This window comes from Clarias gariepinus, chromosome 5 (genome assembly GCF_024256425.1).
Source record: "Clarias gariepinus isolate MV-2021 ecotype Netherlands chromosome 5, CGAR_prim_01v2, whole genome shotgun sequence".
Lineage (NCBI taxonomy): Eukaryota > Metazoa > Chordata > Actinopteri > Siluriformes > Clariidae > Clarias > Clarias gariepinus.
In genome coordinates, this window is record NC_071104.1 from 19743947 (window position 1) to 19759861 (window position 15915).

General features: G+C 36.1%; 1 protein-coding gene across 29 annotated transcripts in view; it reads left to right on the forward strand.

Moving 5' to 3' along the window:
- The window catches only part of clasp1a (cytoplasmic linker associated protein 1a), a 60939-nt gene that overhangs the window by 15407 nt on the left and 29617 nt on the right, over positions 1 to 15915 (forward strand). For 28 of the 29 annotated variants that reach the window (XM_053497325.1, XM_053497331.1, XM_053497335.1 and 25 more), the window contains exons 3-13: positions 1383 to 1461; positions 1574 to 1677; positions 1946 to 2037; positions 2448 to 2523; positions 4256 to 4353; positions 6317 to 6387; positions 11780 to 11929; positions 12750 to 12826; positions 13304 to 13396; positions 15102 to 15247; positions 15636 to 15771. In XM_053497325.1, coding sequence (XP_053353300.1) covers positions 1383 to 1461; positions 1574 to 1677; positions 1946 to 2037; positions 2448 to 2523; positions 4256 to 4353; positions 6317 to 6387; positions 11780 to 11929; positions 12750 to 12826; positions 13304 to 13396; positions 15102 to 15247; positions 15636 to 15771 — 1122 coding nt within the window. Of the gene's footprint in view, positions 1 to 1382; positions 1462 to 1573; positions 1678 to 1945; positions 2038 to 2447; positions 2524 to 4255; positions 4354 to 6316; positions 6388 to 8534; positions 8617 to 11779; positions 11930 to 12749; positions 12827 to 13303; positions 13397 to 15101; positions 15248 to 15635; positions 15772 to 15915 lie in introns of those variants that run through there. The other variant, XM_053497350.1, reaches the window with a different exon arrangement.

Consider the following 15915-nt stretch of genomic DNA (forward strand, 5'->3'; position numbering starts at 1 on the left):
GCAGGGAAATACTCTAATAGAGCTAAGTAAATGTATGGGTGTAGTTGAAGACTGTTGGCTGTATGATTGTTTGAATTACAGAATGACTGTCATTTGGTCCTCTTTTCACTTTGCGTTTATATATTCATCACATGTATTTGGATATCAGTATCTGAATTTAGCACTGCTGTTTAAAAAGGCTATAAGATTGTCAGGGTTGTGATCAGATCTTAGTGTAGAAAACTAACTGGCAACCTGGCAAGAGAAGGATCACCTGAATTGTTTATATTGTAAAGCCTTTAGCTAATAATATGCCATGAAGATAACATCATTGACCAAAATAAACAAAATGTTGTTCCTGGATGTTTTACGAATGTAGTCTCATAGAACCACTTTATTAGCAACATCCATATACATTTACTCATTCATGAAATTATCTAATCAGCCCGTCATGTGGCATTGGTGCCATTTTTCAGTACATAGCCCAACAAAATAATTTTTAATGAAACCAAAATATATATTAAAAAAAATGAAATTAAAACGATTAGAATACCAAAATGTAAAACTCTTACTTGGGCTACCTCCATTTAAAATTCCACAAAAACATGTTTTACAAACTGCATAGTGCTGATCTACAGTACTTCACATAAAATTCTTTTTCGACACGCATGTGCATGACTTGACTCTTATGAGAGGTGTTGTTGGAGGTTTCCAGAAAGTGCAGGGAATTGACCATCTATAATCGACCAACATATATCGGGCACTAATAAATTGTGCATCCCTGGTTATTTTGACCGAGATAGGATTTTTATGCACAACACTCTTTAGGATTTACTCAGCATTGAGAAATAGTGAAAAACACCTTGTTGAATAGAGAAGCCGACAGAGAATGGCCAAACTGGTCTGAGCTGCCAGGAACTGTGTAGTAAAAGTTGTAAGGGCTCTTTATAATCATAGTGAGCAGAGAGGCATCTTGGAATGCACAAAAATTCAATCCTTGAGGTAGATGGACAACAACAGCAGGACAGTATGATGGAATACATTTCTGCCAGCCAAGAACTAAATTAGCTGAGGCCGCAGTGGGCACAGGGCCACCAAAACTGGAAAGGTAAACTTGTTTTCTGCTGATGCACATGTGATGGACTCTTCAGAAATGATTTCACCATCTTGTAGAATCCATGCCATGAAGAACTATGGCAAAGTGAGCAAAGGGCGACCCTACAATTATTAGTACAGTATAGTGTTCCTAATAAAGTGAACTCTACTAAAATGTAAAGACCTTTTTTTTTCTCATTGCAACATTTTTAAGGGCAGATGGTGAATCTAACAGGACACGTGCATATTTCTCTTAATGGAAAATTTTTTAATTTTTGTTGTAATGATTTTTTTTGTTTGTTTTCTAGTTGGCTTTGCTGGGAATTGACATTTTATCTGCCTTGGTGACAAGATTGCAAGACCGTTTCCGGGCCCAGATTGGAACAGGTAAAATTATTTAAATATATAAATACATCAGGAGAACATTATAATGGAGGTTTGTCTGCCAGATGTACATTCCATTAAATAGTTTTTTATTTTTATTTTTATGTCTTTTCAGTTTTACCTAGCTTAATAGATCGATTAGGTGACGCCAAAGATCAAGTGAGAGACCAGGATCAGACACTGCTGCTGAAGATCATGGACCAGGCTGCTAATCCTCAGGTAGTGTCACTAAATTAGCATAGCTGTTTGCAAATCATTATTGTGATACGGTGTTTTCTGTTATAGATTTTTTACAGCCCAGTTTTTTAGGTTTAAGAATATGTGAAGCTTTAATGACTGACTTAACATTGTTTACACATTAACAATGGGCCTGACAATCATTAGCTGTACTTATAGTTTCACTCTTTTTATACTCAGTTTATACGTCTATACAGTAATAATGTAACTGAGAGATAACATTGCTTTTTTATTTATTTATTTTTTACAGTATGTGTGGGACAGAATGCTGGCGGGATTCAAACACAAAAACAACAGGACCAGAGAAGGAGTCTGTCTCTGTCTCATTGCAACATTAAATGTGTAGGTCACATGTTTGCTAGAATGTTTTACTTTTAGTAAATAATTACATATGCAGGTTTAACTAATAAACTTTTTTTTAAGGTTTCTAGATATATAGTCAATTTTGATTGGTAGTCTATTTAGTCTTATAATTTTATATTTTTAAAGTTTAAGCTTTAACTTTACAATAAGTAGCCTTTTGTGCAAACACTGTCTTATGTGTTGGTGTTTGTACATTTTGCTTTAAGCACATATTGATTAGCAGGGTGTCAGTGCCCTGTTCACACCTAATGTGGCCATCTAACTGGACAGTGAGATACATAGGCATTTATTTGGTAAATTGGACATTAAAGATGTGGTAATTTTTTGACAGTCTGTCTTTCATGATGCATTACATCTGTTCCTCTCTTATTGGTTCCTTTTTGCTTTAGGTATGGTGCCCAGGGTTTAACTCTAAACAAAATCGTACCGCATATATGTAATCTGCTGGGGGACCCCACAAGTCAGGTTTGCATCTTTTATTGTTTGTACTCTGGTTTTAACACGTACATTTAAAATGATTTAATGCAGTAGCAAATATTGTCCACTTACTGAACCACACTGTACAGTTTATGATCTAATTCACATTTTCACATTACTGTTATCAAACCGAGACTCCTTCTGTGAGCTGGGGTGCCCCCTTTTGGGGTTATTAAGAATTTTTTTGCATAATTATTTTTTTTTTATTTCAATGGGAAGTGTGGTGTTGAATGCTTCTCTTATGTTACTTAAGTAAAAACAGCTCAATACAATTAAACTTACCTAAATAATTATTAGAAACACCTTTTAAATTTCTCATTTATGCAATTATCTAATCAACCAATCACATGGCAGTTGCTTCAATGCATTTAGGGGTGTGGTTCTGGTCAAGACAATCTCCTGAACTCCAAACTGAATGTCAAAATGGGAAAGAAAGGTAATTTTAAGCAATTTTGAGTGTGACTTGGTTGTTGGTGCCAGACGGGCCGGTCTGAGTATTTTACAATCAACTCAGTTACTGGGATTTTCACGCACAAGCATTTCTAGGGTTTACAAAGAATGGTGTGAAAAGGGAAAAAACATCCAGTATGTAGCAGTCCTGTGGGCGAAAATGCCTTGTTGATGCTAGAGGTCAGAGGAGAATGGGCCGACTGATTCAAGCTGATTGAAAAGCAACTTTGACTAAAATAACCACTCGTTACAATCGAGGTATGCAGCAAAGCATTTGTGAAGCCACAACACGCACAACCTTGAGGCAGATGGGCTACAACAGCAGAAGACCCCACTGGGTACCACTCATCTCCACTACAAATAGGAAAAAGAGGCTACAATTTGCACGAGCTCACCAAAATTGAACAGTTGAAGACTGGAAAAATGTTGCCTGGTTTGATGAGTCTCGATTTCTTTTGAGACATTCAAATGGTAGAGTCAGAATTTGGCATAAACAGAATGAGAACATGAATCCACCATGGTGGTGGTGTAATGGTGTGGGGGATCTTTTTTTGGCACACTTTAGGCCCCTTAGTGCCAATTGAACATCGTTTAAATGCCACGGGCTACTTGAGCATTGTTTCTGACCATGTCCATCCCTTTATGACCACCATGTACACATCCTCTGATGGCTACTTCCAGCAGGATAATGCACCATGTCACAAAGCTCGAATCATTTCAAATTGGTTTCTTGAACATGGCAAAGAGTTCACTGTACTAAAATGGCCCCCACAGTCACCAGATCTCAACCCAATAGAGCATCCTTTGGGGATGTGGTGGAACAGGAGCTTCGTGCCCTGGATGGTGCATCACACAAATCTCCATCAACTGCAAGATGCTATCCTATTAATATGGGCCAACATTTCTAAAGCATGCTTTCAGCACCTTGTTGAATCAATGCCACGTAGAATTAAGGCAGTTCTGAAGGCGAAAGTGGGTCAAACACAGTATTAGTATGGTGTTCTTAATAATCCTTTAGGTGAGTGTATATTAGTGTAACTAAAATTGTACCCTATGTTCCATCTGCTTTTTCAATTATTTATATTTGATGAATATTAAAACTTACTTCCTGATTCGTAAAATACATGTTTATTATAAAGCATTCCAGTACCACCAGGGGAAATGTATTAAAATAGAATAATCTATATTTCCATAATATAAAATAAAAAAGGTGTTTGTGTATATCCATATATGCATTGTTGTCTATAAATTCTGTCCCATTTTATCTCAGGTGAGGGACAGTGCCATGAACTGCCTTGTGGAAATATATAGACATGTTGGAGAAAGGGTTAGAGTGGACCTCAGCAAGAAAGGATTGCCACAATCAAGGTGAGAGAGACTCAATTTATGTATATTTTTTGCTTATATTTATGAGGCGTTTCCCCTTATTAAACTATTCCCTGTTTCAAATCATACTATTTTACCACATGGAACTACCACAATTTTTAACTAAGGATTGCATTTAAAAGTAATATTTGGATCATGCTGAAACTATGCATTTTATGCATTCACTAAATATTTTATCCCCCCAAAATCTCAGATTTAATTATTTAATTAATACGCACTCATGCATACACTTACCACTCACTTTAATAGGAAAACATGTATACTGCATTTATGCAGATATCTCTTGTGCTGTGGGATGGTGCGTAATTATCTTCTATGCCCAGTTTCATATAGTTAACATCTGTGCGCATGTGTACTTTTTATTATAACATTGTGACCACGTGTGTCTTAAAGGATTTTTTATTTTTTATTTTATGTCCAGTTGTAGTGACTGTTCTTTAGTAACTGTACTCTAGCACCGCCACCGGTGAAGGAAAAAAAAAAAAAGTGTTAAAAGGCTGTAGCAGTGCAGAAGATTAATCTGTTTAGAGGAGTGATTCTGCGCGTGCGTGCGTGTGTGTGCGAAAGTCGTCATAAACAGCAGCCCTCCATTTCCTCCTTCTTCCCTCATCTAACACTAGTTCTTTTCAAAGATAAAGTGCAGGTTAGTTTTTTTTTATTTTCACTTTTTTTTATTTTATTTAAATATTTTTGTTTTGTGGAACGACTCCTCTGAGTTTCCATTATTTTGGTGGGGAAATTTACTTTGATATACGAGTGCTTAGCACACTTCTGGAATTAATTATGTTCGCAATCCAAAGTTTAACTGTACAGTGTTTCCCACAGGTCTGAAATTAATGTAGCCTTTGGAACGGGCCGGCATTAAAGTAGTCTACAACAAATTACTTTATACATATACAAATTATTACACTCATCGGGATTGTGCAGTATAGAGTGACGTCATTTTTTTTTTTCAGCACAACCTAGGCAATATGTTTAACTAAATTTAATTTCATTTTAATCTGCTATTCAAACATGATTTAATATTATTAAAAATATATATTAAAATATTATATACTAAAAATAATAATATATTTTTGAAATATATTATTTAGGTCACTTGGGCAAAGAAGTAGCACAGAGTCGATACGCCCTTTTTATTCTTTTTTTTTTTGTCGGCAGTTGATATCCACTGCATTTACCTCCTGTCAGTACACTATGCTAACGCTCCTGTACCTGTTTATTCTGATGGCGAAAGAGGGAACTGTCTGGTTATTCGATCGTGGATGGCAGATGGACAGTGTTTTAAAAAGGATGCGTAAATATACTTAGGTGGCTCTCAATATATTTGGGCGGCCTGTGTGTGTGTGGGGAAACACTGTAATATGAATTTCAAGTAAATAACACTCTCTGCTGTGATGTTTATTTACCTAGATAGCTAAATTGGTCTCAGAAATTTTATCAGATTATTGAAATTAGCTGATATTTTTGATACATTTCAGTGTGGTCTACTGCTACAAAAACCTTAACTCTACAACCTTTACTACAACTACATGCAGTATCGCTCTTCGTTGTTTACTCTGAAAAGAACTGTTATTATGTGCAAGTCCTTTAGGAATTTATGTCAGACTCAGCCAGGAAAGGTGTGCTTTTATATGAAATGTGCTAAGGCATTACAGGACAGGATTTGTGCTGGAAGCTTTAAATAGTTTCTTTGTTTCTGATGCTGTGATCTTTTCTCTTTCACATGTTTATACAACATATCAGACAGCAAGCTACGGTCACATAGACTGGGTTTGAGAATGTGAGGTCATTTTTCTGAAAAACTGCATGTGAACTGTTCAGGACATTTGTAAATGTACTTTTTATTTAAAAAGTAAATTTTAAAGAGGGAAATATACTTTGTTTTCTGGCTTTCTTTACACAACTAGTACATCACAACATATTCCTTCTGCTATTCCTTCAGGTTGAATGTCATTTTTGCCAGATTTGATGAGGTCCAAAGGTCTGGGAACATGATTCCTTCTTCTGGGTCAGGTAAGGTTAGAATTGGTGTTTAATACTATCAAAAAATGTTTGGTTAGTGACTGAATCTTGGATCCTTGCAGTTTTGATAATTAAAGTCATTTAAAGTCGTTATACAGTATTATGATTAGTAATAAATAAAATTAACTACAACATTGGGAGATGAATGAAGATTAAAGTTGGTTATTTTCTCTTTAAAGCAGGTTCATTACAAAACACTCACATTTGGTTAAAGATCTAATTTTTGTGTCTGAAGTTCCTTGAAACTTTATTTGCTCCACTCAATGTCAGAACCGCCTTGTCTTCTTCACCTCTGTTTATGTGTGTGCGTATAAGTTGGCTATGATCCATGTTTGCATGTTGTTCAATATGAGCTTTCTAGTTTGAGGTCATCGTGCACAGGACAATGAATGAGGGAGATATTAGTTATCCTAGTTCTTAATGAAGTGGTACATACACTTTTCCACATAAACAGCATAAAGTTCATTTTGTATACATGATGAAAGATCTAAGATAACTTGCATTATGGTGATTTCTTTTTTTAACAAACATGTTTCAAACTGTTATAACTGTTTTTGCTTTGTCTTATTGAATGTCATTTATTGACCTTCTCTTTTTCAGAAGTTTTGGCAACATTTTAATAAATTAGATTTATAATTTGATTATATGCTATAAGTATTTAAAAATTGCTTGTTTGTTTTAAAGTATGAAATGTGACTAACCTAAGCCTCTAGTGCCATAGTTTGACTTTTAAAATCAAGGAAATCCACATTTGATTGGAAAAGATGGCAAATAGTAATTGCTGCTGCGAAGTCACTCACTAGAGCAGTTTGCATCAGCAATTACTATTTGATATCTTTACAAATTAAGTGTGGAATACTGTACCTTCCTAAATATTAAAAGGAGCTACTGTTCCTCTGGTTACCAAGAGATCAATTTTGTCCCCACATCATTTTCTTATTTATTGCGTGCAAATTGGATTTTTTGGGGGCAGCCTCAGTTGATAGTGTCATAGATTCCACAAGATGTTTTAAATGTTTCTTTGAGATTCCTGTCTATGTGGACATGATTGTATTTTTCAGGTACACTTTCATAATGTAAATCTCCCACTATATCACATTCCAAAGGTGGTTTATCGGTTTACATGGTAAATGGAAAGGCGATTGAAAAACTTGTTGCGATGTTTATAAAAACCAGCCTGAGCTGACTTGGGCTTGGTGACATGGCACATTATTGTATTTGAAGCAGTCATTTAAAATACTAAATTGTGCCCCCAATACTCAAATATGCTTTGGCGTTCAAGTGACAGTAGCTTGGTGTTAATTAACATGCTCAAAGTTTGCCAAGAACACATACTCCACACCATTATACTACCTCCACCAGTGCTGCACCTCAGATTTTCTGTTTTCTTTTGCTGACCAACTGGAACCTGAAGACATTGTCTGTTGTTGTTTCCAGGATTTACATGCTGTGCATTCTGTTCATTTTCTGCTCATCAGAGCTAAACACCCGAGTTTCTGTAGTCTTTCCTTCAGCTCAAACCAAAGAGACTGTTTTGCGCAGTGGCTGTTGAGTTTTCAGTCTTGCACCATACTGAGTAAACATCTCACCAGGTCAGCAGTTACAGAAATACTCAAACCGGTCTGTCCAGCACCAAAAACCATGCCACAGTCACAATAACTGAGATCACATCTTTCCTCCAAAGCTGCTGGTCGTTATCTGCCTGCTTCTATGGTTAATGCACTGCTGCCACACGGATGACTGTTTAAATAACACAAACCTGTAGGTATATAGTCATTCCTAAAAAGAGGCGAGTGTATGTTTAAACTATTATGTAGCAAAATAATCAGGCACGTCCAGCTATTACTTCCAGGGCTCATCTTTTAATAATTTTTTATCTTAGCATACGTAGTTGACTGTTGCTGTTCTAGGCCTTTGGGCATTTTTATGGAGGAATGAGTGGAATGCATCCGGTGACATAACTTTCTGTGAACAAAGAAGAAAATGACTGTTTACATACAACTCTAGCACACACAGTAACTCCAGCTTTTTGTTAGCACAGTTGGGTGGCTTTTGTCTTCTGTGCAGTCACAAGACCAGAGCAGAAGGAAGGAAAGGGAGGGAGAAAGACAGAACAGCAGAGGGAAGCTCTCAAAGAGCCCAAGCTTTGTTTTTGATACTATCTGTCTGCTTGCTTATAAGTATAAAAAAAAAAAACTTGCATTATGACAACTTCAGAAGGTAAGGAGTGGAGCAATTAAGTGATTTCACTGTGTGTTGTAGAGAATAGGGTTGATGTTTAATGGCCAGTGACCATCTTAATTCGTCATTTTTCACAGCAAACTATTTTCAGACATCATTGAACTGTAGACTTTTGGTCTGATGCAAACACAGTGAAGGAAAATATTAAAGGAATATTATTTCAATCTCTGAAGTGCCATGTAAGATATATGACAGAACTTGATGAACATGAATGCTAAATCCAGGCAAGTGTTTGTGAATCACCATAGGGCTCTGTGTTTGTGTGATAAGGGTAAAAGAGGTGGAATGAACAGCTATTAAACTCCTCCTTTCTTCTTCTATGCTTAGCAGACATGAGAATTGGTGCATTTTTAGTACATATCTCTTAAGGTATTTTAAGTATTTCATAGTTTTATTGTTCTTAATCCTTTACGAAGTAAGTAAAGACAATCCTAATTCCACTGTTGTGTGCTTATTCAAGTGTCAGCCCTTTCTGTAGATTTTCTAACTTCTGGTGTTTATTCTCTGAACATATTAAAGAATGGTCACTAGGCTATACATTGGTACTGTAACCAGGTTTGTTGTTCCCTTGGTTCAGGGTAAATTTACGGCTTAGAAAAACACATTTAAAAAGTTTTGGGTAACAGTATGATGCAAAATTCTTTATTCTGTCTTTTCTCTGTTGGCTTTTTATCATTCTGGTAATGTCTGTGCACACAGTCTGTCATTCCTCTTATTTACTTAATGCAAAACATGTTTGTTTTAGTTTGCATACAGATTTTATCCTCTGACAGGTCTGACCTTGCCTTTGTCTCCTGTCCCAGTTGGTGTTTACATTTAATATGTCTTTTGAAGCACACAACATATAAAACAGTGTTTTGGTCTTTTTTTATTTTTATGGAAAATATGTTTAAAAAGAAATATAATTGTCAGATTGTCATTGATGTTTGCATTTTCTCACTTGTTTTACACATACAATATACCATAGATGACAATTACACTAGGTCACACCCTAGATCACACTCATATTTTGCAAACGTCATCATACATTATTAAGAAGTAGAGAATATCAGGACATTTTGGTGAACGGGTTTTGACAGCTGGTTTGATTTATCATATATTCAGAGTCTCATAAGCTCATGGGATGTAGGAAAAAAAAATCTTTTTATTTTACAAATTTGCCACTTTCTAGAAAAGTAGAACACTGCGAAGAAAAAGTCTTTATTGATAGGATGTCCAGTTGCTGTTGTGGCTGCTTTGTTGGCTGTCTGTGGACTGTGGATTTTGCAGTGTTTAAGAGTTGTAATTTTTATTATTGTTTTTTCTATATACTTTAAAATTTGTATTTGTTCGGGTTATACTTTTTCTATTTTATTGGGTTAGAAAATACAAACCCAATACCCAATACTTAATAGTCCCACTCTCAGTTGTGACTGCCATTTAATGGGGAAGCAATCACTGTCAAAAGCAGGATACTGCAGGATAGGCCCATCTCCGTCCTGTTTTGCTAATGGTGTTTCCTTTTTACTTGGTCACGGACATACTGTGCAGAGAGAGATGCTTGCCTGTGGGTTTCAGCTTTTGTTATCATCTGTGTAATTTATTTTGGCTTTAGGTATTTGAATGTGACCATTCATATAACATTCATATTTATATTCTGCATATCAAAAGTGCTTTGATATGCAGACTTTGCCAAAATTACTCCTGCTTTATTCTTGGGTCTGTGTTTGTCACCACTGTAGTACACTTTTAAAATCTGTCCAGCAGAGGGAGCCGTATCTTCTTTTTAAATGAGCAGCAGTTTTTATTGCACAAATTTTTAGATTTTTATTCTCTTTAAAAAAAGGGGGAAAATAATAATATAGCCACTTTACAATAAACTAAAGTTTTGAGTTTTTATATGTATTTTCTGTGTATGATTAATTAGAATTATAGAATTATACCCTGTTGTACGTTACGGTTTATGATGTGGATTTAAGATCTAGCTTAAATGTGACGCATTTATCGTTCATGTCCTGTAGATTTGTGGACTTTGAGTTCTTTAGTCAAAGCTTGTCATCAAGAAATGTCACAACTGACATTACATTGGTACTGTTAGATGGTACAAATCACTCCACGAATTGTGTGCAATCCTGGTAGATAAACTGAATGTGGATATGGATAAAGTGTGTAGTGCAATTTGTCTTTGCACTAGTCCTGGGTAATGGAGTTCAGCTTTCCTGTAGATTAATCAGCTTTACATTTTGAGTGGCCAGTTGATGAAGTGCTATTTAGAGCGATTCAGTCCAAATTTTTTATGGTTGATGGTGTTTGCTCTTTTTAGGACGTTCCATCAAAATGACTCTTGATGTGGAAAATTAATTTACCATGTACATAAATCTTGTTTCGTAAATATTTTTTTTCAGCATTTTCATCGTAAGAACTTAAAATTTTTATTCCAAATGCCTGAACATGAAAAATATTAATAAAAACCACAAGTTGTAACGTTATTTTAAGAATTTTACAGTTGTTTTATGTACAGTGTTGAAGTGTTCTATGTTCCAGTAATGTCAGTAGCTGTAAATTATCAACAAGTGACAGCATCATCCAGATGAGTAAATACCGTAATCTTCTTCTAATACCGATATGTCAGTTAATAATCTAACAGAACAGAGAACCTTCGTTGTTGCCCAAAAGCTTTTGGGTAATGACCAGGATGGAGCGACTGAGTTTTGCAATTAATGGCCTGTGCATGTTTATTTACAGCACCATTTTGCTCCCTATGTATAGCAGTATCCAGTGTGTACTGTAGGTTACTGTAACTAACACTCTTACACATATAAATGTTCTGTTTTGTTGCACTTAGCAGTAACTATTGATTTTGGTGTTGTGCTTACATGGTAAAGAATTTCTGACACTGTTTGAATGAGGCATCAATAATTAGAGTCAGTGGACAATAAAAATGAACATAGCGCGGCAACTTTAAAAACATTCTGCCTCGTTACTCATTTAGGTATAAACCAAACGTAAAAAATTTCCTTTACTCTTGAAAAAAATGTATCTGGTCAAATCTGGAAATTGGCATCCTAGAACACAACAACGTAACACTTATGAAAGCACATATTGATTATATGATGAAAATGTTTGGTAACACGAGACTCAAAGTTGAACCTTTTTTGTGCAGATAAGAACTTTGATGATGAGGACTCTGTGGATGGAGGCAGGTCCTCCTCTTCCACATCATCTAAAGCTTTCTCCAGCAGCAGCAGCAAGAGGGGAGGAAACATGGGCTCAATGAGACGACCCAGTTCTGCCTCAACACCCAGAGCTGCTGGTAATCTGGTTTAATTTTTTTTACACATGGTTAAATTTAGTGATTTTCTAGACTTTGAGAGTTTGATATATGATTGCTCCACTTGCACATTGTCATTCTGCCTAGAGAAGATGCTGAACCTACTTAGAGTTTTAGTTTTGGTAAAGATTGTGATTAATAATAACAACACTAATCTAAGGGAAATAAATAAATTGTTATTGAGTAATGGTCCTTTTGTGTAGTTGTCAATAAAATTACAACCCCACACGTAGTTATTAACCTAGTTCAGCCGGTGAAGTATGTATCCAATGATGTAAACATTAAAGCACTTTTTGTAAGTCGCTCTGGATAAGAGCGTCTGCCAAATGCCTAAATGTAAATGTACAACGTTAATAGATATGTATGGTTTGGCATGTTTTTGGGTTACTCAAGTAATGCTTATACACAGCAGCTGCAGTTATGCATTAATAAATCTATAACATGGCTCTGTTGAAGTCTCAAATCTGATTGGTCAGAAGGTATTGGCAATCAACTGCAGAGTGCAGAAACTAATTGTCATCGTCTGGCAAATCACTGGTTTATTATAATGCACTAATGACAATTGTGCTTGTAAGACGTAAGTTCCTCATAATGGATAAATGCTAACCAAATTGGTGTGGTTTAGGAGGAATAATATTTTTTTTATTCATGTAATCAATGCAACATGCAATGTTATAATCCTTAAATATCACCCAAAAGAGGAACCTTCATAGATTAACTGCCCTACGTAGATCAGAATCCAATTTATTTAGAGTTTTAATGAATAATAAATGCACTTTATACTCTTTATGTTTTACCACAGGAAAAGAGGGAGCCAGTGCGGGAGCTGTGGATGAAGAAGATTTTATGAAGGCGTTTGAAGATGTCCCTACTGTGCAGGTTAGTTAGGTGCATTGACGAACAACAGTGTTCTTCCTGGAGGTCATGATTCAAGGATTGCAAGGTCAAATCCTTTTGATACGACAGACATTCAGGGCCAAGAATACAAGAGAATATAATTGGCTGTGCTCTCAACTTGGCAGGGGTGGCAGACACTCCCTCCTCTATTATTCACAGAAGCACTAGCCAGTTGTGGGGGTCTATAAGCTAAATCCTTTAGAAAGGCCGGATAGTGCTTTACTCTAAGTGTTGTACAGCGGTACAGAGATGGATTATCTGATCGGAAGTGCGTAATAATTTTTACTTACCTGGCCTGGTAGTTGGAAGACCTAATTGCTGTGTGGGTATTGACCCCAGACTAAATAAAAGGAGAAAATTATGTTAATATTCCCTTGCTTTAATGGAGAAGTGTGGAAAAACTGTTTAGTTCTTCTCTAGAGTATTTGTAAGAAATTATAACCAATGTTGTTTTGACAGATCTATTCCAGTAGAGAACTCGAAGACTCCATAACTAAGATCCGCGAGGTCTTGTCAGATGATAAACAAGACTGGGAGCACAGAGTTGCTGCTGTAAGTGATGCTCAAGTCTTTTTGTTGTGATGCTTTTGATTGCCTTACTTGCACATTGTTATTCTGCCTATAGAAAATGATGTACCTCCCTAAAGGTTTAGGCCTGGTAAAGATTGTGATAAAGAAGACCACCAATCTAATTGAATTTAACACATTGTCATTAAGTAATGGTGGTTTTGTTTGGTTGTCAATAAAATTACATCAATACATACAGTGGTGTGAAAAACTATTTGCCCCCTTCCTGATTTCTTACTCTTTTGCATGTTTGTCACACAAAATGTTTCTGATCATCAAACACATTTAACTATTAGTCAAAGATAACACAAGTAAACACAAAATGCAGTTTTTAAATAATGTTTTTTATTATTTAGGGAGAAAAAAAATCCAAACCTACATGGCCCTGTGTGAAAAAGTGATTGCCGCCTGAACCTAATAACTGGTTGGGCCACCCTTAGCAGCAATAACTGCAATCAAGCGTTTGCGATAACTTGCAACGAGTCTTTTACAGCGCTCTGGAGGAATTTTGGCCCACTCATCTTTGCAGAATTGTTGTAATTCAGCTTTATTTGAGGGTTTTCTAGCATGAACCGCCTTTTTAAGGTCATGCCACAACATCTCAATAGGATTCAGGTCAGGACTTTGACTAGACCACTCCAAAGTCTTCATTTTGTTTTTCTTCAGCCATTCAGAGGTGGATTTGCTGGTGTGTTTTGTCATTGTCCTGCTGCAGCACCCAAGATCGCTTTAGCTTGAGTTGACGAACAGATGGCCGGACATTCTCCTTCAGGATTTTTTGGTAGACAGTAGAATTCATGGTTCCATCTATCACAGCAAGCCTTCCAGGTCCTGAAGCAGCAAAACAACCCCAGACCATCACACTACCACCACCATATTTTACTGTTGGTGTGATGTTCTTTTTCTGAAATGCTGTGTTCCTGAATTTCTTTGGATCTTGGCATGATGTCTAGCTTTTGAGATGCTTTTGGTCTACTTCTCTGTGTCAGGTAGCTCCTATTTAAGTGATTTCTTGATTGAAACAGGTGTGGCAGTAATCAGGCCTGGGGGTGACTACAGAAATTGAACTCAGGTGTGATAAACCACAGTTAAGTTATTTTTTAACAAGGGAGGCAATCACTTTTTCACACAGGGCCATGTAGGTTTGGATTTTTTTCTCCCTAAATAATAAAAACCATCATTTAAAAACTGCATTTTGTGTTCAATTATGTTATCTTTGACTAATAGTTAAATGTGTTTGATGATCAGAAACATGTAAGTGTGACAAACATGCAAAAGAATAAGAAATTAGGAAGGGGGCAAATAGTTTTTTCACACCACTGTATGTATGGGTTGGCATGTTTTTGCACTGCTCATGTAATACTTATACACAGTAGCTGCAGTTATATATTAATAAGTCTATAACAGCTCTGTTAAAGTTTTTAATCTGATGGTTAAAAGGTATGCACAGAGTGCAAAAAATAATGGTTATTGCATGGCAAATCACTGGTTTATTTTAATGCACTAGTGGCAAAAGTACTTTTAAGACAGAAGTTTCTCATAACAGATAAATAAAAACCATTTTCTGAGGTAAAACCTGTCTCATTCTGACTGAACAAACAAATTGTTGTGGTTTAAGATAAATGTTTTTTTTTCCTATGACTGCATGCAACTATAGGTGTCAAAGTTTTTGTCTCTCACTTTGCACTAGCTGAAGAAAATCCGCTCGCTGCTCCTAGCAGGAGCTGCTGAACACGAAGGGTTTCTTCAACAGCTACGACTTTTGGAAGGTGCCTTCAAGCTCTCTGCGAAAGACTTGCGCTCCCAAGTCGTCCGGGAGGCCTGCATCACTCTAGGGTATGAGACACATGCTTGTGTTTTTGATATTTTGCCATTGACATATAGCTTGTTTACCTATATATGTTAGTATATAATTTTTAAATGCCGGAAGTGTTGTCATATTCTTGTAACACATCATCTCAGAACTGATGTTGGCAAACTTGTGGTGTGGATTCGTTGCTGTGATGGAAAATATTTTCTGTGCAGTTTTTCGTATCTTAATGTATTTGTAATGATGTGAAACTGTGGCGAGTGAAGTGTGGAGAAGTGTGTGTCTAAAACGCCGCATGCTGATGGATATGTAAACAAACTTCATGTTTTACTGTCAAGCAGAATCCTGGCTGATAAATTTCTAGTTCCACGTTTAATCAAGCATTTTAGTGATAAGTTGGTTTTGCCCTCTTAGACATGTGTCCTTAGTGTTCGGGAACAAATTTGACCATGGAGCAGAGGCTATCATGCCCACGCTACTCAATCTTGTGCCTAACAGCGCCAAAGTCATGGCCACCTCCGGCGTGGCTGTTATTCGTCTTATTTTACGGGTGAGCATTTTCAGTGATTTTTTTTTTCTTTAAAAAATCTTTTTTGAAAAGAATAATCTGTATTAATAGGTTAAATTCAATGAAATTCTCCAATTGTGGTAGCTATTTAATTCTGTAAATTATTTGTTACTCAGAATAATGAAA